Raw genomic sequence first — 26,848 nt, forward strand, 5'->3', positions numbered from 1 at the left:
ATGGATCAACACCGGTTGTGGTTTGAGATAAGGGTGTGTTCTTGCTCCATCACTTTTTAACTTCTATATTTATAATGTGGAATTGTTTTTAATCAAGTTAATTCATATCCGCCCGTTTAGGGAATATCCGTTTACAATATTTGGTCTATGTAGACAATCTTGTGATCTGGGATGAAACAGCAATTGGAGTGCAAGGAAGTCTTGTGGCCGTAAACAAAATCTTAATTGAATTACATCTTTCAATTAATTCAGCCAAAAATAAGGTGATGATTGTTAGAGCATGTAAAATCAGTGTGAACAGAAGCTTCAAGTTTAATTGTTTTTTTGTAGGGCCTTAATTTGGAAACAGTAGACGAGTTAAGTATTTGGATGCCATCTTCTACGCAGTTAAGAATAAACATAAGGTTTTCTGCACCCTGATGAATTAGGTGAGAATTGCTGCTGCCCAAATGCAATTTCTAGATAAGAAATTTGGAAAATTGTCAATTCGGCCTCTGGTTCTTTTATATCTTCAAAAATCATTGCAAGAATCATTTATGGCGCTAAATCTGTTGAGTCAGATTTAGAGTTGGGCCAAAATAGAGGCGACCATTTGGAGAAAGAACATTGCATTTACCACAGGGTGTTCTGATTTGTATAATAAGGCATGAACTTGGTTTAATTTCCCTTGGTAGCCGAGTAAGCTGTCAAAAGTTGTATCTGTTTTCAAAAGTTTTGCTGCCCCCGAATGTCTCAGTGTTTTGTGAAATACACTCTTAGGTAGAGACGAGTAAGTGTATGGTGCTGTTGAAATGGGTTGCGTATTGCAATTATTATTAATTAAACTCAGGGGGCCTCATTATGACCCTGGCGCTAAGTGTTTAACGGCGCCGTAAAAGGCTGCGGCGCCGTTAAACACTTACTACGAGGTCCCTTTGCGGGACCGACCTTAACGGCTGGTCTACACCAGCCATTAAATTAGGGACCCGCAAAGGGACCTTGGTGCTAAGTACTGTACCGCAATTGGCGGTACCGTACTTAGCACCTTCCCCATTCCCATAGAGCCCTATGGGGCAAACATGGGAATGGGGAAGGGCCATGGTTCAATGGGGAATTACCGCCCTGCCAACCTTGGAATGGGGTGGTAATTCCCCATTGAACCATGGTAGACCTGTTACAACACTGGCACCAACCATGGTGCTAATAGCGCCATGATTTAGCGCTGGTGTTGTAATGAGGGCCAGGGTATCGAATGAGTATTTAGCCCTCACACCCTGTGAGGTATCACACCCTGTGAGGGTAAATGGAAATTGTTTGAACTGGATTGGTAGGATAATTGTTATTATGTATATATTCAAGGAAAAAATGTTAGTTGCAGAGATGTTAAGGTGAGTAGGTTGGCAGGCTGAGCCCTGTGTCTACCATCACTCTATTTTTCTCTGGTGCTGTGCTCTTTATCCAGCTGGGGCTTCAAGTACGCCAGGCCCAAGAATAGCATTTGTAAGGTGATCAGGGCAGGAGCCAGAATTCCAGTCTGTTTCACCCCAAAATATATTAAAGTGCCTTCGACAGTCCTCAAATTCTTCTGACACTGCGTACACAGCCACAGGCCAAAATGAAATGGAATGAAATCCCTCTGCCACCACTCCACTGGTTTTGGGGCTATTCCATAACTTCAGTTTCAAAATGATGTTCAAATGCTGCCTTGTTCTTCATGGTGAAAAGAGGAGCAGGACAGATAAAAGGTGGAGAATGGATACCTTAAAGTGCCCCATGAAGCTTGGTGTTCCCTCCGTTAGGCCTGGAGGTGTTCTGTATATGCAGGAAGGTAAGGAGAAGCATGCTGACAGTCAACAGGAGAGGTTTGTACCAGGGGGATAGAAAGGCCGATAGAGTAGCAATGCAATCTCGCGTTTGTATTACTTCTTGCTGCTTAGTAGGTTCCACACTCTTCAACAATCTCCTAGGAAAGCTTTGTGCCAGAACTAACTAATGATCCCAGGGGAAGAGGAGGTACACACTCTGTATCTGTTTTTATGGGCTCACCTTACAGAGATATTTGGGGGACGTCAGGTCTTACATATGCACAAGGTGTGATATGTACCCACAGAGGATCTCCTGGAGCCACGTAAGCACCACCTCAACTATCATAACTATTCGTACTACAAATGAGAGATTAAGATTGAGTGCAGGGAGGGGGTTACTTTTGGAGCAATGAGGCTTGAGTGATTTGCAGTTTAACACACTTCTATACAACTTGGTATGATTTCTAGTTGTGATGAGTGTGAAAGATTGAGCTTGCCCAGTTTCGAAGCTAGCTCTAAAAACTTTGCAAAGGCTTATGGACTAATTTTGTTTGCCTGGCCATTTTCTGGTTTCATCTGACAGCTAATTCAAACCTGGGTCCCACCTTGCCCTTGCCAGGCGATTGCTGGTGCATCCCGTCTGCGAGTCAGGCAGTTGGAGAAGGGACAGTGAAGGAGACATAGCAGCGTTCATGTCCCCATATACCCACTGTTCCCAAGTTTATCTCTCATTCATTTATTCATTCCAGTTCCAATCCATCTTACGTACCAAGATAACCAGTCTTCGCCTATACTTCGCATACTCTGCTGTTTAGTGACACATTCCATTCGTGGTCTCCATCTTTGCCGTCTGCTCATCACCTCATCTCCCCCCTTTTGTCTGTACATGCTCTGCTTTCTAACAACACATGTGCCCTTCATGGTCTTCATCGTTTCCTAGGACTTCAATTCCATTTCTCATTTTTTCTGTGTATATTGTGCCTTCCTGTGGCAGTCGGGCCATTCATGGTCTCCAGTATGTGTGATTCAGAGGGATAACTCTGCTGTCCAAAGCCTAACCCTTTAAAGTGCAGTGTGCGCAATGTAGGAGGCTTGCTTTGCTGTCTGTAGCCAGACCATGTGTGAGTGAAGCTTGCAGCGTTGTTGCGCCCATTCTCTGTGACAGGAGTTTGTCCTGCTGTACCCGTTCAGTTGGAGAGAAACCCATGGTGTAACACTGTGTGAGGAAAGATAGCACTGCTGTGTCTGTTCTGTGTGAGGGAGGCTTGCCATACTGTGGCCGATGCTGTATGCTTTCCTAATGTTTCTTTTAAAAGTATTGCTATTTTTTACATTCTCCCACCTAAAATAATTCTAACCCCAATGCTACCCAATGGGAAGATTCAATTCTGCTGCTCTGTCGGCTCAGACCTGCTGCTCTATTAATATAGCGGGTGACTCTTAGAGATTTTGGGACAATCATAATGGTCAGAAGCAGATTGTTCTGGGTCATGCACTTTTCTTGGTTCATCTTTAACGCTGCTGCAATAATATGCTAAGGAGGGTTGACATATGAACAGCATGTCCCAAATGAACTGACACATGTTGCTTTGTGTAGTATGGAGCATGTATATAATGAATAGAATGTTGGGTGTGTGTGAGGTAATATAGAATTAGATTAGGATTGTTAGAATAGGAATGTTAGAATTCACAAGGGACAGTTGGGAGAGCAGATGTTTCTGCTGTTGGAGGCTGAGGGAGTGGTGTCCTTGGGTTTTTACGCCTTACTAGTGCAACTACAATCCTTAATAAAACTCTTTAAGGATACTGGATCCTCAGTGTCATCCCTCACTTACTTCATCTGGCAATGAAGATGGGATGTTCTCCATGTTAAAGCCTTCAACCAGCCCACGGCACAGGCGGTCCTCCGCGACTGCGCTCAGTATGGTGATCACAGCACGGCATAGCAGTAAAAGTACCCTCTTCACCCCTTATCCAGCTCCGGCACCATGATAATAGGAAAGAGAAATGTTGGCATCAGGAACGGAGACGAGTCGGCATAATTGTCAGGAAACCTGGGAGCCGGTTCTTTTATCCGTCTCCATATAATGGCTGTCTGCTATGACCAAACAGTCACAGAGCGTTGACTACATATGACCTCCTAACGACTGATGTTTTCGCTACACAGAAGTTTACAGGCTTGCTGTCTCATCGCCAGATTAAAAACAAGATATTTCATGCACTAAGGTTACTATTGGGGTTGGGTTTCAAATAACACTCATTTCTCAAAATAAATTATACACTGGGAAGCCGGAAATATAAATGTTTACACTTGTGCTAATTCCAGCTAACTGTGTTTACTCCATTTACATATATTAATTACTGATGTTTCGATATATGAAGAAAGTAACTGTTAATGAACACACATTCTCAGCTGAATGATTTTAAAGGGTACGTCAAAAGTACAATAAAGTGCACACATGCACTAAATAATGCAAAGACAATGGAGTGCTTATCTGTCAAACTTTTCACAAATTACAGTCAATGAAGGGACTATTATAAAGTTGACAGAAGACACACAAAGCGTCTTCAGCAGGGCAAACAGTTCAACAGTTTTAATCTTGCCATTAGATTCTCATTCTCATCGTGCAACCTCTTCTTAAGAAACCCTCTGCCGAGCCGTCCTGCCCAGCAAACTATCGGCCAATCTCCATCACTCCTTTCCTGGGCAACCTCCTGGAAAAGCTGGCCCTCCCCTACCTTAATCTCCACACTGAATCTGTTGGTTGTCTCCATGATCATCAGCCTGGCTTCAGAGCTGCCAGAAGCACGGAAACTGCTCTCCTGAACATCCATGAAGAACTGCTCTCCCACCTCGATTCCAACACCCCCTGTGTTCTTATCTTACTTGATCTCTCTTCTGCCATCCTGTTCAACCATCTCTGGTATAACCTGGGTATCACTGATCAGGCCCTGTCATGGCTGACTTCTTTTCTCTCCGATCGACACTCCCAGGTCCAACTTGGTTCCTTCCTCTCCTCTATCTCTATCGCTATCTCTATCTGTGGTGTTCCCCAGGAGAACCTCTCTCCCTGGCTGTTCAACCAATACCTGGCACTTCTTGACCACCGCATTGCCGCTCTCTGCCCCAACTTTCAGTGCTATTCAGATGACACTCAGCTCATTTTCAAGCTGCCTTCAGCCACCTTTTCTCCTTCTCTCATCTCTGACTGTTTGCTATCTAGGAGTGGCGTGCTGCCAGTTATTTCTGTCTTAACGCCAGTAAGACTGAGATTCTACTCATCAGCACACCTGTGCCCTCCCTTCCTGTCACTCTCTGGCTGGCTTCTGCTGGCCCCCTTCCTGCTCCCACCTGTGAGGCTAAAAACCACAGGGTCATCTTAGACTCCACACTCTCCTTCTCTCCTCACATCTCTGATGTCTCTATGAAGTAACACTACCAGCTGCACCTCCTCAGAGGTATTCTTCCTTTCCTCTCCTTTCACCAGAAGCTCACTTTCTCCAGAGCTCTGGTTCTCTCTAGGCTGGACTATTGCAACAGCCTCTTTCTAAATCTGCCTGCATCTACACTGTGCCCTCTGCAACTCAACCAAAACAGGACTGCAAGACTTGTCTTTGGCCTCAAGCACAGGGATCATATCTTTCCAGGACTGACATCTCTGCACTGGCTCCCAGTGGGTGCAAGGATTAAGTTAACACCCCTTTGCATTGTCCACAAGTCATTCTGGGGACTCAGTACCTTCATCTCTCTCTTCCTAAATATCTTCCTTCTCAAGCCCTTCGCTCATGCACCTTCAACTCCCTCACGGTCAGTCACTTCTCCAAGCAATGAGTTGGTGGTAGATCCTCATTAACTATGTACACATAAATACCACAGTTGTTATCCATGCATGAAGATGAAATGTGCTGGTAACCTAAATTACTATGTATACATAAATACCACAGTTGTTATACATGCATGTATTATGGATGGAAATGCAACATTTTGGTAAGATACATAACAACTCCTTCCGTTTAGGGGCATAACACTTTAAACTTATTGCCTAGCAATTGCTACTCTCTCTTTACTCCATTTCTCTCCATTGCTCAACATTACGGTGTTCCCTAAACCCTTCACAAAATTTGAATATTTCATAAGACCTTTATCCAATCTCCTATCTTTCTAAACGTTCACGTTCGTAACCTCCTCTAAGACACATTCCTCTATACAATTCCTCTCACCATACCTCTCTTTCACCTTCCTTTGCGCATTTAGCATCCTGAACTGCAGAGCCCCCACCTGTACCTCTTCCCGAACGCCTGCAAATGTCTTCATAGACCCTGGATGCAAATGCAAATCAGGTGCTCTCTTCCTTATTGCCTCAAATGGGGAAACACCTGTTACTTGGTGTGGGGCAATCCTACACTGCATCACACGCTCCATAACAATTGGTGTTGTTTATACTCAAGTACAAGGAGAATAGGGGTTCACAGAGTATATTGGTTTTGATTACCATAATCTTTTAATCCAATTTGATGGGCTCTTTGGATGTTAAGTCTTTTCGCAAGCTGGATCTTGAGAAGACTTGGTAGCATATTTTCCAGAAAGAAGATAGTGCCACCACCTTCCGGCTCTTCAGGAAGACAAATGATGCACATGTTATTCCTATGACCCCTATTTTCCAATTCGTTGTTAAGCTTCTGAAGTCTAAGATCAGATTTCTCTAAGTGGGCAACATGACTTGCAACATCCTCCACCCATTCAATCCTTCTCTCAACCTGTGCCATCCTATTTTCATATAAGCACCACTGGTCATCCAATCATTTAAGTTTGTTATGAGTGGTTTTAGCACCCTAGGTTCCAGCAGAATAGCTTCCATACCAGGGTTGAATTTGATAACATGTGAAATCAGGTAATTAATCCTTGAAGTCTGCCTCCATGCTGAATCAAGTGAGGGACAAAACATGGAATTTTGCCACACATGTTTTTTAACCAGCGCTTTTGAACAGGGTCACATAGCTCCACGCAAGAGGAGACATTAAATCCCACTGATTGACATACACACCAAATTGTAACAATCTGGCATGCTATTCTCTAGCCTTGGTACAAAGAGACAAGGGTGGAGTGAGGGGAGATTTGGGCATCCCTGAAATCTGTCACTGTTAAAAGCAATGTTGGTGCAGAAGATCATGTTTGCGAACATGCAACATTTTAGAGCATGCTAGAGTACCACTACCAAGGATGCCAATAAAGGCCCAATCCACACACCACTCAAAGGAGGCCCTCTGAATGCCCCAGTCAAGGTGATCACATGTTTTCTTTGTTTCCAAGTCAAAAGCATCTCATATCTCAGACACAATAGGTGATGCAAGAATATCCCTCACACTGCATCCATAGCTCACCCACATGCTCAGACTCCACAGCACTTACCCCCTCTTCCCTCTTCCTTTCTGCAATTGAACATTCTGAATACTCACAGGGCATAGTAGGTTTGTCCTTCTTCCCCTTCCCCCTCTGCTTTTAATATTGCGTTGTAATCTATTTCCCACCTCATCCTCCCTGCCCTGTGGGCATTTTGCAACAGTATATTTATAGCGTATAAGCACGTAACAAGCAAACAATAAATACATAAATAAATAAATAAATAAATAAATAAATAAATAAATAAATAAATAAAGAATATTGCATTTGTAGAACATGTATGTCAGCGAATGGTCAAGTAATGCAGCAATAATGTTCTAATAAATCTTACACTTCCAGTTATTTCACAAGATAGGCATTTCATTCTTAGCCATTAAGCAGCCCCCACCAGTCTTTGAAAAGTGTGGCAATATTGTTTCAAGGGAGCCAATGTTGACCTTTAATGACCTGTGTTCAGGAATAAACAGCTTCCTTCAGATGGTTGAGTTTAGAATGAGTCTGGATGGGTTGGGAAGGAAGTGTCGATGCTGTAGCCAGGCTCCAGTAGACAAACCCTTTCTCACTCTTTGGATGGGATGAGGCAACTCCCCAAAAGAGACATTCTCCAACAAAAGGCCTGATTTACAAAAAGCCTTCATCAATGGAGTTTTCCCATTCAAAATCGCTTTTGTAAATCAGGCCCAACATCTCTGCTCACCTTCACGGATTGGAGATTGTGATTGTAGAAAGACATGTTGTACTTATAAGTTATGTGGCTTAGGCAGGTGGGTGAGCATGAATTCAGGCATGTGTGATGAGTGATGGGCGTCAGAAGCAGTTCCTTTCAGCCTGGATTCCTCTGCACTCTTTCTCATGAAATGTTATCCTTGTTTACAGTGATTCTTTGAGATGTGTTTTTATTGCAAGGCATTTCTCCCTTCCCCCATGACTCGCAGCGACTCTCAGGTTAGGAATGTGTGGGTGCCATGCTAGAGTCAGTCAAGACATACTTTGCTGACCTCCAATATTTGAAATAATCTAGACTTGTCTTCACTCCTTGAATGTGATGGGTCTTCAGTGCTGCATTGCACAGGACTACAGTGTGAGTGCCTTATACACAGGAAATGCAGGCATGACAATTGCTGTCTTATTGCTTGAGTTTCAATTTGGTACGTCTTGGCATGATCATGCCGCCCTAGTCTGTTCATTTACAATCTTCTGCCTGCAGTGTTCTACATTTTAAAATATCTAGTTATAACATGTTTCCTGGCTGATGACAGTAGCATGTACGTTTAGAGTGCACAGGATTTCTTATTAACCCAGTGAACGCCGTTGCCTTGGCAACCACTACACAGTTGCCTTTAAGCACTGGCGAATATGGTAGCCAGTTAAATTGTCGAAAACTTTTTCATGTATCAACAGGCATGTGCAAGGTGAGAACAGTCACCCCTCAAAGCAGGAAATGTTCTCCTTTCAAGCCTTCACTTCACTAGTGATGGGTGCCAATAATGAATTAAATGCATAATTTAAATAGTTAAGCTAAAGAAGGACCAGACATATACAATGAAAAAGCACAATTATTGTTAAGCAAAACAATGGGCCTCATTAGGACCCAGGCGGTAAGGGGTTTACGGCGGCGTAAACAGCGCCGACCCTTACCGCCTGATTCCGAGGTCCCTTAGCGCCATGGATGATTTAACACCTGCTTTTAGCAGGTGTTAAAATCCATGGCGCTAAGGGACCTTGTTGTTAATTACGCCACCGTAATTTACGGTGGCGTAATTAACGCCTTCCCCACTCCCATTATGCCCTATGGGGCAAAAATGGGAATGGGGAAGGGTAAATGGGTTAATGGGGACTTACCGCCCCGCCAACCTCGGAATGGGGCGGTAAGTCCGCCAACCACCATGGCGTAAACGTAGTTTACGCCATGGTGGTAAAGGTACGACCCAGGCGGTAACTTACCGCCTGGGTCGTAATGAGGCCCAATGTACTTTAAATTTACCATACATTTAGAGTACATGAACCTTGTCTATAATAAAATTCTGTAGAACCTACCAAAATGTGTGATGTGACGTTAACAAATTTGAAACATACTCAAAGCTCAGGTGAGACACTGTTTTCATGAATGTCATATTGTGACTGTGGCCAAGCCCTGTGGCCAGTCCAGTAGAAACAGTTGGGGTTCTTGCCCACTATGATTCCTCCACACTGACCGGCTCTGGGGGAGACGTAAGGGTTTCATTACAAGTTGTGTAGTTTCTACCTTTGGATTAATATGTGCATTATTGTAACAGGCTCGGCATGACTATTGAGGTGACACACTGCGGTTGGTAAACTATGCAGATTTTCAAAAATCCCACATGCATCATTTCCAAACATCTGCAGACTGTTTCTTTTTTGGGGTGGGGCTGGTAACTAATTGGGTGCAGTAATGAATCACATTGCTGCTGTTCCTCGCCAAATAATGCACACAAGGACCAGTATCAGTATTGACGCCCACTCTATTATATTGCAATTGCAAAGGGCGGCTTTTAAGTTGCTGACTTTTTCACCCCTTTTGGGTGTGCCCGTACCCTGTTTTGCCTTTTAACATGAATGGAGTGCACTTCAATAAGAATAGGCTACATTTGCCCGTCATTTCTTTTTTCATTTTTTTCGAGGATTATTTTTTGCCTATTTTTGATATTGTGGGTTTCCCCAGACCATCCCTTAAACGCCCATCCCGTTCCACTTCTTTTATTATCCTCGCCTGCTTTTTTCACTTTTATGTGTCTCCCTCGTGACTTACACAGACGTATATTTCCTATTCTAATATCATTTTGTATTATTTCACAATACACTTATGGTTCCTTTGTGTATTTTGGTGTGTTTAAGTGTGTGTTGTGTCTTTGTGTGTAAATATAGAACTATAGGTTTGAAGTGAGGATATAATTCCTTAATGTTAGAGTGAAATCATATAAGTTCCATTTGCAACAGCATTAGGAGCACAAATAGCACAAGGTTCTGCCTACTTCAAAATGAAAAACATTTTAAAAAAAATCCCATTGAAAACAGCCACATTCGGCTGCGGTAATTCCAAGGGATTTTGCTTGTCAGGTGGATGATTTACCTCCAGAAGTTTGCTGTACTCACCTCATCCACCTTACACCAGCATTCTTAGTGCAACGCTTTGGTGAATAGTGATAAAAGAATTACCGCCACTTTACAACATTTTACCAAAGCGATGTACTCGGAACGAGGCCCAATGTCTGGATCACGACGAAATCAGGTGAAAATTAAAAGATGAATCTGCAAAACATTGGCCATAAAAGAAACCATGCTCAAGTGTGGCGGCATTCAAAGATGTGCACGAAAGAACAGCATGAGCGCCCTTGTTTGGATAGATCAAAGAACACATTTAAAAGGTAAATATTCATGATCTGAAGCCCCACAGCCTAAGGGAGGAGAAAGATCCTTAAATAGGCGCTCACCGAGCACTTAATTCATATGTGTGCTTCTTTGAGAACTCACAGACAGGAGACATCTAGTAAAGGAACAACTTGAATACGTGAAAATGGCATCAAGTTCAGCCTGGATGGAGCTGTATGAAAAACATCTTCACTCAGCAAGTGCTATGGCTACATACTATGCCGAAGACTCCGCTTTTGTGGAAGAAAGCATTAGGCAGACATTGAAATTTATTGTCCCAGTGTTTTCTTCAGGTAAGTGCACTTTACACTTGGCCTGCAGGCCATATTTTAATTAACCTAAACTTTCATTAGGAAAGATCCTTTACAATATGGGCATATACTTACAAATGGCAAAAAGATAAGAGTAACCAAAACATGTGCTTTGGTTAAAACAGATCAATTCCCAATGATAATGATTAGGTTGTGAAGGAAACAGGGTAAGGTGCAGATTGAAAGGAGAGTTTGTTGAGGGAGATGGAAGGCTGAAGCTGTCTGCTTAGAGCATGAATGGAAGGTTCTGCTAGAGTTATGCAGTGTGTCCTTTGCAATCACTCTCACAAACTATAAATGATTGTGGGTAGATGGCCTGTGACACTGAGCTGTAATAAAAGACTAGTGCTGTTAGACTTTGTATGTATGTATGATTATATATGCCTTAGCGGACAATATATTTAATGTCAAAAGGAAGAGCACTGTGTACACACCATATCTGAATCAGTAACTCTCACAAACTAGCATGCATAAAAAAACAAGCATTTACCCAGTGGGCTTCTAGAACATGGAACACCCAGCCCATTCACATCTGCACTGCACCCTCAGTCGCCAATATCAGGATAAGCCTCAAAACATATCTGTTTCCCCACATAAAACCATCTACTGCTAACACTTGTCTATCCTAATCTTCCTCTCCTATCCTGAAAACATTTTGTAACTTCTGTTCCAGCTTTCCCTTTTCAATATTTTAACCCACTAAGGAGCTTCGGGGACATCTGCGTAGGCACAGCCCTGAACACAGATTAAAATTAAATTAAATAAACCTCCAGTTTCAATGTAGAGAAACCTGAATTTCCCTTTAATGGAAAACATTTCCATTCACAAGGCAAAGGTCATGTGCATGTTAACATTGTTTAAACTGTGTCTGGAACATGAAGGAAGACATTTCTTAACTCCAAGAACCAATATTACAAAACCTGTGGCTTCCCAACTAAGGATTGCATCTTGGTACAAACATAGTTACAGCATCATTGTTCTTCTTTCCCAAGAGTGCAATGTTGACGTTTACCTGAGCTCACACTTTATTCTCTAAACTGAAAAATGTAAAATGCATACCCGACAAGACAAATATGTTCTTGGTCCAACCCAATAAACTCAAATCAGCAACAGTTGCACATAATCTAGCCAATCCCAGAGATCTCCCAATTACCACTCACACATGTAGACCCTGAAGGAAAGACTCACCCAAGAAGAGGGAACACAGTATAAATGCTGCTAAACCCCATTTGATGAGTGTGGAGTGCAGGTCCAGTAGGTTCATGTTTGGAGAATGGTGGAGACTAGAGGGTGCTGGAGGGGAAAGAGGCTGGATTAATAGAGGAGACTGTAGAGTTGGCCGCACTGAAGAGAAAGCAGAGGTGGTGAGAGCGGAAATGGTCAAATATATGTTGGAAATACTAGGAGGAGAGAGTGGACAGAGGGAGCTATGTGTAGGTGGGGGTGGCAACTACAAAAAGCTGAGGTGAGTAAAGGGGGAGGTACTAAGAGTAGGATAGTAAATGGGATAGGATGATACAGTGAAACCAGAGAAGGAGAGCTGGCAGAATTAGGTGTTGGGAAGGAAAACGCTGAAAGAGGAAGTTGTAGCAGAAGACACAAAGTCAGAACAAGAGGTGGTTCTAAATGTTGAGAGGGTGATGGAGGGGATAACAACACAATGAGAGCAGCTTAAGGATAAGGTAGAGATAATCAAAGGAAGCAGCTTTGTGGGCAGGAGGTAAGACATATGGGGCAGGAGGAATTGTTAAAACTCAGGGCCAGTGGGAGGTGTGACCCTCAAGGGCCAGCAGTGGTATTGAAAGAGTAGCATGTGATGGAGTGAGTCATATGGAGGAATTGGAAAAAGGAGTACCAGAGCGGAGTGCAGGTACTAGGGGTAGTAGTGAAAGTGAAACTAAGGTGAAAGTGGTTGAACATTGAGAGGAAAGGACAGGGGTCTGAGACAACCTTGCTAATGTTGTCAAAACGATTCTTTCCCAACATATTTAAGGGCTGTTTGCAGGCAAAGAAGAGGGAGGCAAAGAAACTGGGGGAGGTGGGACCAGGAAGAAGAAGAACATTACCCTTACGATTCCATGGAATTTTACAGTTATTGGGAAGGTGTGTTGGACATAGCTAGTAGGGAGAAGACCATAGTAGGACTAGTAGAATGTTATAGTAGGTAGAGCAGGAATGTCCCCTTGAGTCAGGTCATCCATAGGTAGGACCAGACAGTCGGAGAAGCAATAAAACACGGGCAGTTAGGTTGTGGTCAGGTCAGAGAGGTGAAGGGAAAACAGTGAATGGTAATCCTCAGACTGTCCCATGGGACCCCCCTTAGCTCTTCCTAGCAGCTATAACCACAGTATCATCTTCAAGGAAGACTTGGTGCGAGAAGTAGTCATGGTGTACAAGTCCTGCGGAAGCCTAGTATTAGCTGGACCTGGAGATAAGGGATCATCTGGAAGGAGATGGACTACTGTGGGAAGGATACTTCTGATTGCTATTATCATTTCTTATGGGGAAATCTATTTGTTGTGTTTCCCTTGGCCCCTACAAATACATAGTGCACACTTGAACACATTGAACTGAAAATACATAGTGTTGGTGTCCTTCTTGTTCACAGGTGTGTTATGTGACAGCAAGTATAGATGCACACAAGGATGGCAACTTTGTCAAGCAAAATTCCATTATGGTGTAGTGCCCTATGATCTTTGGATTCCCTGGTCCACTCTACCTACTCAGCCATGGTGTTGATAAAACAAATATCACGCTCCCCTTTCTCAAAACATAGGAGAGAGCTGCTTTAGGTCCATCAATTCCAAACAGAGTCCAATGAATGACTGCCCGAGTGGCAAACCAGGGATATGTCAGCTTTGTTCTGCCTGACTGTGCCCACATATGTCAGGTCTTTGGACCGAAGTTCCTCTGGCAGATACACATTAGTGGTGAGATTGGCCCAACAATATTTCTGCCCGTGTTCTGCCACCGTTCCACAAGGTGCTGCACCATAGCCATGTCTATATGTGTATGTTGCTGCAATCTGTTTCCCTATATGATCCTCACCAAGCATTGAATAACAGGCAGTGGCATCTCAACACTATATCTTGCTGCCACATTTCTTTTATTTATTTATTGGAGATATACATATGGAAGGGAGAGTGGTCTCTGAAGGTCACCAACTGCTCACAACTGCCGATCTAGCCAAGGAACAATGACTTTCTAACTCAGAGCCACAATCCCTCTCCTCCTCACCCCTGCTGAGCTCCTGCCTGAAACTGCACTGGGCACCTGGCTACCATCTGTTCTCAGGCCCAGGTCCCCTGCCCCGCCAGTTGCACACATGCACTACCACCTGGGCATCACCTGCACTTGGGGACTGTTTTCTGTATTCCTACAGTCCCCTACCAGCTCTTGACACTTGATGTCTGCACTTACCCTTGCACTTGTCACAAGCTGGCTGCACTTTTAACTATAATTCTCATTTATTTTACTGTTGATCCTATGTATTGCACTGCCCCTTCCCCCCTTTGCTCCCCGCATTTTCCCTTTCCCCCCTCCCTGCACTTGCTCGATCCCAATGTCACCTGGCCTAGTAAGATCGTTGTCTCTGTCTTCCCTCTGTTCCCCCCTCACTTGCCTCATCGTGCCTTGAAACACTTGTGTATGGGCATGTTATAACTGTCATATCATATCATATCATTTTATAATCACAGACAATATGTCCTTGTTGTTGCCATTTTTTCTATTTGCCTTCTTTCCTTGCCTGTCAGTTTGTTGTAAAAGCACAGAAATCTTGTGATATGAGTGAGTCTTTAGATATTCATTGTGGCTCAGAATGATAGGCTCCCATTGGTTCTACAACAGAGGAGGTTGAAGGCAAGTCCCTGTTTACGCACACTCCAGATTGAATACATCCCTCTGGGGAAATACGTTTTCAAGTATAACAAGGCTTAATTGTACAGAATACAAAATATTAGCAAAGGACTTTGCTGCTCAAGAACGTTCTGGCTGCAGAATACTGGTCGCTCCCTTTTGAGAGACCGCAGCATCATAGATGACATCACATATAGGGTCTAAACCCACGCAGTTGATTGGAAAGACAGTATACATGATCCTGATCCATATGGGACGCCAGGCTACAATTGGTTACTTTCTTTGCCATTTGTCGGGCTCCACATGGGCCAGCTGGGCTCATCTCTCTGTGGAGTGAAGGTCAGGTCTCCCATAAGTTGCATTGTAAAAACTATGCTAGCATACTACCCCTACTACTACATCACTGTGTCATGCACCTGGGAGACTTGGGGATTGATGCCAGGGGGAAGGGAGAAAGAAACACAGTCACACTAACCCACACATTCTATGCTTTGTTGAAACTCCTCCTCTTCCACCCAAGGTCTCCACCCTTGCTTGATCTATAATTTATCCCTCCCTGTACCTTGTGTTTTAAAGGATGTGTTTTATGCTGAGGGGTGAAACAGTCATGCATGTTTAGATCTTTTATGGTTGCTTGGTTTATGCTAGGGGCTGGGGGGTTGCTCGCTTATCATGGAATGCAAGGGTGTGGGGGTCAGGTCCGTGGTGTGGGTTCTGGCTCGGGGTTGGCTTGGTGGGGGATAGAGGCCTGCTGGCAGCTTGGTTGTGACGAGCCTGGAGTTGTCTCACGGCCTTGCAGGGTGCATTCCTCACAATGATTCTAAATGTTTGCAACAGTGAAGGGACAGAGGGAAGTGAGCTTTATTGAGAACTGGTGGTGTGGACTCATTGTGCCTTAATGATCTGGGTCTAGTGAAATGTGAATACAAAATGGCGTGTCTTTCTATGTGCCCTCTGAGGTTATACATCTGCTGTTTGCGCTATATTATATCTGGAGCGATTTTCATAGTGCAGTACTCTGCTCCTTGCACACTACACTATTTCAATGGGGATTTGCCTCACCTGAAAATGCCCAGGGGTGTGGGATACACTAATTTCCTTCCCAACATTCCCCTCTTTCATTATTTCTACAGTACCGAAATTCTCCTTCCCATATTTGTGCTTGTTTTCTTGCCTTACTGCTTCCTCATAGGCGGGTGTCCCCTTTATTGGCATCCATGCCCTGCCCAGATGTCTCAAGCTTACTCCTCATCGCGCATACTCCTCAGGTGTACATGTCATATAAATGCAATCCCCATCCCCAGCCAGGTCAACCCATACTTCTTTGTAATTCTTGGGGTCAGAGGGAGGGACAATGGTTGTGTGGTATAATCGGTCAACTATATCTCCAACAGGAATTGGGACCATGTGGTGAATGGGACGGTCAGTTTGTACTTCTATTTCTTTTGTATCACCAGGTACTTTAGGACTGCCAATAGAAACCATCATCATTGCGCTATTAGGCACCACTTTAGCACAACACCTGCGACCCAATTGGCACGTGCAGAAGATCACCAAGACAAACACGGTGATGGGCACATGCATTTTCACCAATGTTCCAAGCCATGATGGGGCCAAGTTGAAGGCAAGGGAGAACCAATCTTCTTTTGGAATGCCAGCTTCTTTTTTCATCTTCACCCCTACTTCATGCACTGCCCCAATAACGTGTGATAAGGTCCCATTTACAGCATCTTTGGAAGGTACGAATTTGCAACATGAACTCCGAATCTATTTGCAAACCCCTCCTTCCATGGCTGTTAGTAGATCCAACACATACCTATTCTGCATTTTCATTAGTCTAATGTCCCTCAGCTCCACTCTTATGATGTTGAACCCTTGTTCTGTGTCGTTAGCCAACTGGTTCAGCTCTCACCTCACAGTTTTCAGCCATTTTGCATTTGCTGCCATCTGGATGCTGGAATTAGAGATGCAAAAAATGTCTCTGCATAGTTATAGAGCTTGTATTCGTTAGGTATTTGCATGAGCAGTTCAGACAAGTCTGTCGATATGTAATTCAATGATCTTTTCCTTCTCCACAGTTGGTCATATGATTCTTTCTGAGGAAGGATGCACAAGTTTGGTGGTGGCATTGCTTCGATTGCAGGGGGCGCTGTGGGTACTTCATCAGGCAGGGGACCTCATTTCAGGTGTTCTTCTGGGACTACTAACAGGGCTGAGTGTAGCATGGCTAGTGAATAATAGTCCCTCCAAGAAGGTGAGAAGTGCAATTATGCTTGTTGACCACACACCCAGGAGTAGTCCATCAGCGCTGCAGTGCCTTTCTTGAGGTCTGGAATTATCACAGTTCTGATACATCATTCGTTTGAACCTACAGAACAGTTTCTTCACTGTAAAAACATAGTTCATGAGTATTTTCTTGGTCTACTTTTACTGGCTTCTCTATGGCTGCAGTCCATGTTAACTTGGTGATGTGCTCTGTCCATGCTTGTGCGCAAGTATGTTCTACAAGTGCCGCAATTCTTTCGGGCAATCTTACAAGTCCTTCAGTTTTGCAAGTGAGGGTTGTTTCTTGAAAACTGTTGTTAATGTATTTTGCCCCTTCGATCACCAGGTAGGGTTCTTTCAGACAGTTGGGTTTGGTTGAACTCCTTTTGTATTTCTGGGGTCTGGATTAATAAGTTTTAGATGGACGTTGTGTGTCTGTAATGTGCCTCTTATCCTACATAGCAAAATATGAATTAGGCTTTGTACCTCTATCATTGGTACTTCTTGCGGTACTAAAACCTTGGGTGCCCCAGATGCGTGAGGTATTAAGGAACAGACATAGCAACTCCCATCAGTTGTTTGTCTTCCCACCATACACATGTCGGAATACAAACTGTTTGAGTGCTAGTGGTGACAAATATCTTCAACTGCATCTAGTCCTAAGCCATAATATGCATCATATTTGAGTTTATGTGCTTGTCTTTTTATTCTCTTATGGCGTAATACGTGTCTTTTTGCTACCCTGCCTCTACTGTTTGTAATGTTTACACTACTGCTTGCATTACACAAATAGTACTTGATATTAGGAAGTAAGATTTCAAACATTTTATTTGTTCATACAGGTGTATGGGAGTTGCTACTATTTGTGGGGATCACATTATACATGGTTCTGGTTATGTTGTTTGATTCTGGTGCATTTCATCATACATTTCATCATACACTCTCATTTGTTCTTTCATTCGTATTTGCGCTTGAGGTCAATTCAGTGACATGGCGGGTTATACTTTTGTTTCAACTCCCCGTGATCCCTCCCCCCTTCTTTTAGATGGTCAGCCCAGAAAAAGATGTTCATTAATATATCCCTAATAAAAACATAAATATTGTAAACAAAATGGCCATAAAAAGAAGACCGACTATTTCTATTCGCAGGTGGAGAACATCTTGTTGTTGACATTTCTATTGTAGCAATACCTTGTTTGGAAAAACTAGTAAACTGAGGGATGGCAAGTTTGGGAGTTTTAGGAAACAATGAGGTGAGGAGAAAGAAAGAGAGAGAGAAAGATAGAGAGGGCCTCATTACGCAGTAGGTGGTAAGGGATTACTGGCACCAGTAAGGTCACCGGTGCCGGTAATCCCTTACCACCCTATTCCGAGGTCCCTTAGTGGGTCCCTTCCTTAACGCCTGGTTTTACTAGGCATTATGGATGGGACCCGTTAAGGGACTACAGAGCTAATAACGATACTGCAAATTGCTGTACCGTTATTAGCTCCATCCCCATTCCCATTGAGCTCTATGACGGCTCAATGGGAATAGGAAATGGTTCCCGGAAGGTTGGAATGACCCGGTAAGTCCCTATTTCGGAAACCCGGACCCGGAATGCGGTAAGGGGGTAGCCATGGTGCTAATAGCTAATAGCACCATGGCTACCTCCTACCGCGTAATGAGGCCCAGAGAGTTTTCATTTCAGTTGCTCATGCTCTAGCAGCAATGCATGTACTTTGAACTCTGTCACATTCACTCATATGGTCATGATGAAGATACATAAACAGAGGCATATTTGTTGTATATAGTTTTGGGCAGCTTGTGTCAAATTGGGTGGGGTCCTGCGGATGTCTGGAAGGTGTATCCAATATCTGAGCCCCTTCACTTTTACTGCGTGTAGGGTGAAAACATGACCGCACAAGGCCCATGGAACCTTGGGTTGTTCCACTTTTGCACAAAACTTCTGACAAAGACCAACTCCCCTGGCAACAGTGGTTGAGTGGGTGTGGAGTTAGAGGGGCAGTTGATGTCTGTGCATCTTCGGTGTTCGGCAGAGCCATTTGTTGCGCGTGTCAGTTGAGCCAGCTACTGCTTGAATTCGTCCCCAGAATTGCTTCTGCTCTATGGGCATCTGACTCTCTCCTCACAGGGGGGATGGGTGTTTTCATGCATCTGCCAGTTACTATTTCAAGGGGGAAATTATCGGATCATAAAATGTCACACACTCCCCATCGGGGGAAAACCTCTCATGCAAAGAATCTTGTGGCACACTTGGCATCTGGGTGGGCACATGGATCGGGTTCAACCACCTTGAGAAGGGACGCACCACCACAATCAGATATCGTGGCCCATGGCATCTTTCTCCCATGTCTGCATAGTTATTGTGCAGCTCACGGAATGGGCCGATGGGGCGGGCAGGGTACCTCCCAATGTTCGAAGTGTCATCCCTGTACTAAACACTTGGCAGGTGGTGCATTGAACGATCATCGTTGAGAGGTGCTCTTGTAAATTGGGAATAAAACAGTCTTCCTGGATGTCTTTTGCAATTTGTTGCTTTGAGAAGTGTAGTGCAATTGTTCAAAAGCCGTGTGTGATAATTCCACAGTATTACTACTTTTCCTGTGCTTTGCTGTCTCCATTACAGATCAGTTGGAGATTGTGCCCACCCACGTTTGAGCCATATGTCCTCCTCATGGGGTGCACTACGCTGTAACTCAATTATCTGTGTGATAGGAACGGCTGTGTATGCGTCTGTCTCTGGCCTGGTGGTGATTGCTGTGATAACATATTCCGCACAGGTGGATACTGAGAGGTGTGCTGCAGATTTTGCTGCTGCATCAGTGTTTCCTAATGATTTTCATCAGAGCTGTTCGTATTTGCTGCGCATTTAACGACCGCCACTACATATGACTCTGCGAGGGCGGAAATCAATACATTGAACAGGGCGGAATGATGAACTGGTGAACTATCGGCTCGCCTAAAGCCCCTCGTCCTCCAGCGCGACAGAACTGTGTGTACTGTGGTGGTGACATAATCAGAGTCTGAATATATGGTGTCAGAACACCCCTTGGATGCCCGCAGAGCTTCAATGAGTGCTACCAGTTTAGCTGCTTGGGCCGAATCATGTATGGGTAATCTTTTCATTACAAGTGTTTCACACTCGCCTTCTTCTAGGCATACAACTGCTGGCCTAACATGCCTCTCACCTGTCTCCTGATCAATTGATGCTGACCCATCAATGAAGAAGATTTCTCCCTCTACTAGGGGGCTGTCTTTGACTTTGGGGATATCATCGCCTTTGACTTCATTAGATGCATAGTCATGCTGTTGTAAATCTTCGGCGGTGCATGGTTGCCTGAGGAATGTGGCTGGCAATAACTGCACAATCCTAAGAATTTCTGCATATCTTTCACTGTGAGTGGCTGAGGAGTGGCACAGACTGTTGCTGCGCTGTCAGGAATGATTATTTCCCTATCTTCGGAGATGAGTTGCCCCTGGTAAAGTGCTAGCAACTGCAATAGTTCAATTGAGTCTCTTCACACTAGTAAATCATTGACGTACTGAATTATTGTGCTGGAACCTGGATGTTGCATAGGTCTTCTTGCAGTATCCTATTTATAACGCTGGGGCTTTCACAGTACCCATGAGGCAGACGAGTGTGCTTGTAGCGCTTTCCGCCCAGACTAAAGGCTGTAAGGTACTGAGAGTTTTGGGTGAAGGGGTACTGAGAAGAAGGCATTCTTCAAATCCACAACAGTGAAGTGAGTTGCCTCCTTGGGGATGCTGTCTGGTTGGGGACAAGTGGAAACTCCTTCTGTACTACGTCATTAAGGGGGCAAAGATCTTGGATCATCCCACAACTGCCCCCTTTTTAATGGGCTATATTGCTGTGTTGCATGGAGAGGTAGAGGGTACTATGATCCCCTGGTGCAGTAAGGCCTGTATTATGTCCCTCATCCTCTCCTCTGCTTCTCTGGACAGTGGATATTGTTTTATCTGTGGGAGTACTGATTTTTACAGGGGTTACTTCTTTTAACATCCATACATAATGTGGGTTGGTTGTCCATAAGTGTGTGGGGACGTACTGTAAATTGGCCTGGCTAAATGGGGGTAGTGTGACAACAGCCATGAGGGGGATCTGAACTTTTCTGTACTGCAAAATGATGACACTCAGCTCATTTGCAGGCTACCTTTGGCCACCTCTTCTCCGTCCCTCAACTCTGACTGTCTGCTATCCAGGAATGGTGTGCCGCCAATGACCTCTTCCTTAATGCGAGATTCTCCTCATCGGCACACTCACGCCCTCCTTTCCTGTAGCTCTCTGGCCGACCTCTCTTGGCCCTCTTCCTGCTTCCACCTGCAAGGCTAAAAACCTTGGTGTCATCTTCGACTCCACACTCTCTTTCTCTCCTCACATCTCTGACTTCTCTAAGAAGTCACACTACCAGCTCCACCTGCTCAGTGGTATACTTCCCTTCCTCTCCTACCTTGAGAAGCTCACTATCTCCAGAGCTCTTGTTCTCACTAGGCTGCACTACTGCAAGAGCCTCTTTCTAAATCTACCTGCTTCTACTCTTTGCCCTCTGCAACTCATCCAGAACAGGACTGTGAGACGTGTCCTTGGCCTCAAGCCCAGGGATTGTATCTCTCCAGGACTGAAATCTATGCACTGGCTCCCAGTGGCTGCAGGGATTAAGTTCAAAATCCTCTGCATCATCCACAAGGTTTTATGGGGTCTGGGGCTTTAATTCCTTCAACTCTCTTTTCCTAAATATCTTCTCTCTCGAGCTCTTCACTCTTCCGCCTCTAACGCCCTAAGGGTCAGTCGCTTCTCCAAGCAAAGAGTTGGTGGTAGATCTCTCTTCGGCTGCGGCCTCTCTCTGGAACAGCCTCCCTGCCTCCCTGAAACTTGAGGAGAACCATCTTCAGTTCTGGAAGCACCTTAAAACCTTCCTCTTTGCTTCTGCTTTCTCTCCCGCTCTCCCCTGCTGAAGTCCTGGCTGATACTGACACTGCACTGGTTACCTGGCCACCCATCTGTCTCGGCCCAAGCCCTGCCAGTTTCACACCTGCACTGCCTCCCTAGCAACCACTGCATCTGGGGACTGTTTTCAGTACCACTACAGCCCTCACAAGCACTTATGTCTGCACTCATCCTGCACTTGCCACCAGCTGGCTGCTCTTTTATTTATCTTGTTACTTTATTATCCCATGTACTGCGCTTTCCCCTCCCCCCGCACTTTCCTTTTCCCCCTTCCCTTGCACTTGCGCAATCTGAATGACACCTGGCCCAGTAAGATCGTTGTCTGTCTTCCCTCTGTTCCTCCTCCCTTGCCTCGTTGTGCCTTGAAACACTTGTGTATAGGCGCGTTATTTATGCCATATCATATCATATCATATCATATCACCATTATTTTGCATGGTATGCAAATCTTGAGGATGATCACCCCATCACTGTTATTATCCTCAAAGAGTTCTGCATTACTCAGTTCCTTCAGGGGTACAGTGGGATCATAACACAGTGTGCCATTGGAACCCATGGGAGTGAGTACCTAGTACTACAATTCTTGTTGCAGACACTGGTAAACCTTCTAGATTTAATGAGAGTATTTTGCCTGCAACCAACTCAGGGGGGCACTCTCCAGCAGGATCTGGTAATCAGAGGGACAGCTTGTGCAAGCATCTTGATGCCGTAAATGAACATGTCAGGGTTAACAGGGATGCCTCGTACCGATACATCATTTGCCATGGCGTGAATCACGAGCATTGCTCTTAGGGAACACATGCCAGGTGTGGCGTAGATGATACCTCTGTCTGTAAATGAGATTGTCATGTTCAGGTTAGTCAGCAGATCTCTGCCAAGCAAGTTGACAGGAGAACTCTCAGAGTATAAGAGGGGGGCCCTTCTGACCTTCGCCCGCACTTCCACGTCTAGAACAGCCCCAGAGAATCCCTGCACGTCGAGAGTCTTTTGTGATAGTGGGAAGATACCTTCACTGATACACAACTTCTCTGCTCCTGAGTCCACCATAAAGATGAATTGTTTATACCTTATCTCTTCCCCCACCAACAGTTCATCTTCTGGATTTAGGGTCATTGACAGGACTGAACACGGAAGTGCTCTCTGTGGGCTGTCCTAGTCAGGGTATGCGTCCATCCCCGGGGATGAAAAAGGTTTTCCCACATGCTTTGAAATGGGGCCACTGTGCCATTAGGCGCAGTACCAAAAGCGTTTATATTCTCTGTTGGGTGTGTGTTGGGTGAGGCTGCTAAGGCTGAACTGCCTGCTGATGGTATTGTGGTTGCCTGACTTCCACTCATTCCCTGGTGGTTGTGGGGGTGTCCCTGTGGGTGGCATCAATTTCTCTGCTACCCTGGTGGCATAGCATGCTTCCAGTAACCTGGCTAATTCAGTGCGTGTTTACGCCAGTGTTACCTGCTCTACATGCAGTCATGTGCTCTGTTTCTTCCTTTGCAGTTAAGGAATTTGCTGAGCCTGCACTGGCACACATAAATCCTATCATTCTTGCTTCTGTCCTATAATGTTGGCAATCTGCACCATTTGGAGGTCCATTAGGTGCTGTAATATCAGGCTGTCCAGCAGACCTGTTGGTTAACAAGGAGCGTGCAGACACAAGAGTCTACTCTGCTGAGCTGCTTTGCAAAGTGGACATTGGGACATCACTTTAGTAGCATGGAAGGTGAGAGATGAACAGACTTTGTGAATATTAAAGAGGTGGTAGCGACAATAAGTAAACCAATACATCACACTCAATACAATATATATACAAGACCAGGAGGGTTAAAAGGGATGACTGCACAAAATATGTTGACATCCTAGAGGGGACGAAAAGAGGCATGCAGTTATCTTTAGATCCAGTTTAACATTAGGTATTTACCTAACTAAGAGGCTGTCCAAGCCCTAAGAAGAGTGGAGCCTTGTGCTCAATAGAACATGTGTGCCAATGCACACGGTTGTTTCTATGGACAAAGCAGGGTCTCTTTAGAGGTCTCTAACAGCTTGGGAAGGTGGATAAGGCGATGAAGAATAAGTTCCTACTATTCAAGAAGGACCTCCACTTGAAGGCAGTTCCAGAGTTCGGGATGGAGACGCTATTTCGCAATAGCAGTGGACAGGAGAGGGACCCCCAAGTGCCACTCATGCGCAAAGTTGGGCTCTGATGCTAGGGGCCACCGGTTGGGGCAATGATTACTCACCGGTTCCTGAGGCAAGGAGAGCCAAACTTCAGCAGGTTAGTCCAATTCGGTTGCAGGTTTGACGGCGGCAAAAAGGACGTATCGGCACCTTTTAGTTCCTGAGATCCAACGAGGATTTCCAAATGGGACAGTGGCAATTTCTCTGCTCCGAGGGGATGAATCACCCCATTTTCACTGCAGCAGGCTTCAGGGGCAAGAGGGTCACAAATGCAGTGGACTTGCAAAGGACATCGCCGCAGCAGGGCAACAGGGTAACCGCATTTACTTCGGATGCACTCATCTCACTTCTGACCTGGGAATGCCAAGTGTAAGAAATTCGGTGTGAGAGTGTCGTGGACACAGAGCGAGCAGTATACCAAGTTTCGAGCGCCTCCTCAAAAAGACGGCAGATAGAGAGCAAAGGTCCTGCGTAAGCTGGTCAGTCCACTGGTTGGCCCAGGGACACTTCCGAGAAAGCTTACTTGCAGGTTTTGGTGAAGGTGCCGAGGAATAGTTGGTCCCACTATTCCAATGGGTCGAAGCATCTTCGCAGTCCTTCCAGGACGACCAGATGCAGGGGGTCCCAAGGGACGACAGCGGGCTCAGGGTGCCAAACCTTCCAGCGGGTCACCAGCGGTTCCTCGACTCAGCTTCGTAGTTGCAGGATAATTGGATCTTATCCTTTGTTCAGTGAGAACTCAGCAGATCGACATGGCAGTGGTGTTTCCAGCCTCCTCTTAACCAAATTTGCGCCAAAACGGAGAGGTCCCAATGGGAGAGCTCCTCACAAACACTCACTCCATACATGGACCAATCATAAACCACGGTGGTCTCAGGCATTCAGGACACTCCAGACTCTCTGGCACCCAGTATGTGCATTGGCACCAGACATCCCAGCCCACATCCTGGAGGCACACACACAAGGCATGCAGAAGCCCACAAAAGCTTTGGGATTCTTGGTAAAATGCATGACCAAAATAGGACTGGCTCAGGTCTACTCGACCTGGGGAGGTGAAGGGGCACGATGGCCAAAGGACAGGACAAAGAACCTCGTGGCATGGCCATTTTGGAGCCATGCCACCTATTTGTGCCAAACACCGTTAACGTGGTTAACATGACAGGAAAGGGTTAAAAATAATGCAAAATGATAGCTGCCACCAGTCCTGTCCATGACACATCTGCACAGTTCATAAAAAGTCCAGAAAGAGTATCTAGGGCCTTTGGAAATGACTAGAGACCCAAGTGTGCTGTATAGTAAGATACAATGCACACTTGTTACATGTTGCACAAAATTTGCAACATAAGGAAAAGGACTAAGGGAAACAAAGTCTCCCAGTAGTGACTGCCTTAAGGGCATGTCGGTTTCCTCATAAAAAGTGAATGAAATCCCAGAGGCAAAGTCAGTCAGGGATGACTAAACAGCAGCAAAAAGTTTGGGGGTTGACACATGGAGGGAAAATTACATATAGATATGAAATCATTCCTAAGAGTGACGAAAGTGAGTGAGAAGTTAGGATAAACAGTCTGCAGATAAGGCATTTAAAGGCAGAGTGGGATTGAGTGGGAATGATGGTGGCTGGAACCCACACAGCGAACATCAGGGCCACTCTCCCCCTAGACCGGGTGGGCCTGGGATTGGATAGGATCTTGTAGCCCTCAGGGAAAAGGGTGTCAAAAGCAGTGACAGAGCTGGTCTTAAACCACTGTTAGGGAGAATTCTCATTCTATGGCTAATTTCCCTCACCTAGTGACTCCCCCAGCAGCTTTGCTGGATTTCTGGAGTTTATTTCTTCCACTTGGTAAGAGTGTGAGGCTTTTTCCCACTCTTACATGTGTTTTGCCACGTGTATTTTTACTGTCTGTGTGATCTTGGGCTTTGGAGCACACCACTCCATGAGACCCACCTTTTGTGTGTATTACACAGCACCTTCCATGCAGTGACACAGTGTTGTCTTTTAGACTTCCAACTGACTCCATTTTTCTGGGGCTGACCACTGTCCCCAAGAAACATGTAAAGTTGCCATTAACTTTATATAGTCACTTTAAAACTACAGACCCAGCACACCCCATCTTACACGGAGTATTGGAAAGGGTTAGTTCCTACCCCTTTATGTCTGTGCCTCTCTGAGCTTTGTTTTCCTCTTTTCACATTTAGACTTGGCTGGTGGCAGTGGTATCTACCCTTACTTTTCTACCGTGATTATACTACATAAACGTGGTATTGTTCCAGGCTATTGTGGTAGCCTTGAACTTAAACCCACTTGCCCAAATACTTTTTATTTCGGCTCCAGTCGGGTTTAGTCACCATTTCATTTTGTTAAAGTCCTTCTTGTGTTTTACTTTGCGCAGCAAACCAGGTTTGCCTTCTTGTTCACCGTCTTTTTGCGGGCTTCAACAGAGAAGCCCTCCTCTTGGCGCCTGGGTGTCTAGGTGGGCTGAATGTGAGGGAAGGGTGTAGTCACCCCCTGCACAGGGTCTCCATGGAGACCCAGGTCTCACTTTGTGTGGATTGGCTGAGATGGTTGACCGGGCTGGACAACCCCCCTGCTCTGTGATTGACAGCCAGGCTGTGTGAATGGGGGATTTTCACATAAAAGGCAGGGCTCTTGGGCTGGAAGTCACAGTCACCACTGGAACTGCAAGGAACCAAAGAGAAGAA

General features: G+C 45.0%; 1 protein-coding gene across 1 annotated transcript in view; it reads left to right on the forward strand.

The window, feature by feature from the left end:
• Positions 1 to 10,673: 10,673 nt before the first annotated feature.
• LOC138528002 (indolethylamine N-methyltransferase-like) overlaps positions 10,674 to 26,848 on the forward strand; it is a 78,440-nt gene continuing 62,265 nt past the window's right edge. The window contains exon 1 of the mRNA XM_069639425.1: positions 10,674 to 10,868. Coding sequence (XP_069495526.1) covers positions 10,721 to 10,868 — 148 coding nt within the window. The 5' untranslated portion in view covers positions 10,674 to 10,720. The remainder of the gene's footprint in view (positions 10,869 to 26,848) is intronic.

The sequence above is a fragment of the Ambystoma mexicanum genome, chromosome 7q, assembly GCF_040938575.1.
Source record: "Ambystoma mexicanum isolate Mex_15411 chromosome 7q, UKY_AmexF1_1, whole genome shotgun sequence".
NCBI classification, from domain to species: domain Eukaryota; kingdom Metazoa; phylum Chordata; class Amphibia; order Caudata; family Ambystomatidae; genus Ambystoma; species Ambystoma mexicanum.